The sequence below is a fragment of the Penaeus monodon genome, chromosome 23 (genome assembly GCF_015228065.2).
Source record: "Penaeus monodon isolate SGIC_2016 chromosome 23, NSTDA_Pmon_1, whole genome shotgun sequence".
Classification (NCBI taxonomy): domain Eukaryota; kingdom Metazoa; phylum Arthropoda; class Malacostraca; order Decapoda; family Penaeidae; genus Penaeus; species Penaeus monodon.
Genome location: NC_051408.1, coordinates 14,487,040 through 14,487,425, shown reverse-complemented (window position 1 = coordinate 14,487,425; position 386 = coordinate 14,487,040). Strand labels below are relative to the sequence as shown.

At 45.6% G+C, this 386-nt stretch overlaps 1 protein-coding gene across 1 annotated transcript in view; it reads left to right on the top strand.

Moving 5' to 3' along the window:
• Positions 1–386, top strand: part of LOC119588352 — a 13,064-nt gene that overhangs the window by 11,781 nt on the left and 897 nt on the right. The window contains exons 3-4 of the mRNA XM_037937036.1: positions 1–15; positions 232–382. The exon at positions 1–15 is cut by the window's left edge and continues 135 nt beyond it. Of these exons, the coding sequence (XP_037792964.1) occupies positions 1–15; positions 232–382 (166 nt within the window). The remainder of the gene's footprint in view (positions 16–231; positions 383–386) is intronic.

The following is a 386-nucleotide window of genomic DNA, read 5'->3' as shown; positions in this document are numbered from 1 at the left end:
TGTGCTGTAGAAAAGGTGGGCTTCTGAAGAGCCGTTTCGTGTTTCTCCGTCTTTCGTTGTGGCCACTTCGTATTTTATTTGTTTCCTTTGGCTTTTACCTGGAGGATTTGTTTTTTTCTAATGTTAAATATAGACGATGTCGACATGTAATAGAAAAAAAAAAACCGTAGAGATAAATAGATATAAAGAAATCTGTGACTACCTCTCCCTCACCCGTCTCCCTTCTCGCAGCTGTTGCCTCCCATCATCTTGATCACGATTTTCCTGGGTATCATCGCCGGCGTCCTTGTGGGTCTTTTCCCGTCCTTGACCCTCCCGACCGTCCAACAGCTCATCCCAGCGCTGAACCAGGTTGCTAACGGAAGAGCAGTAGATGATGTAAGCTC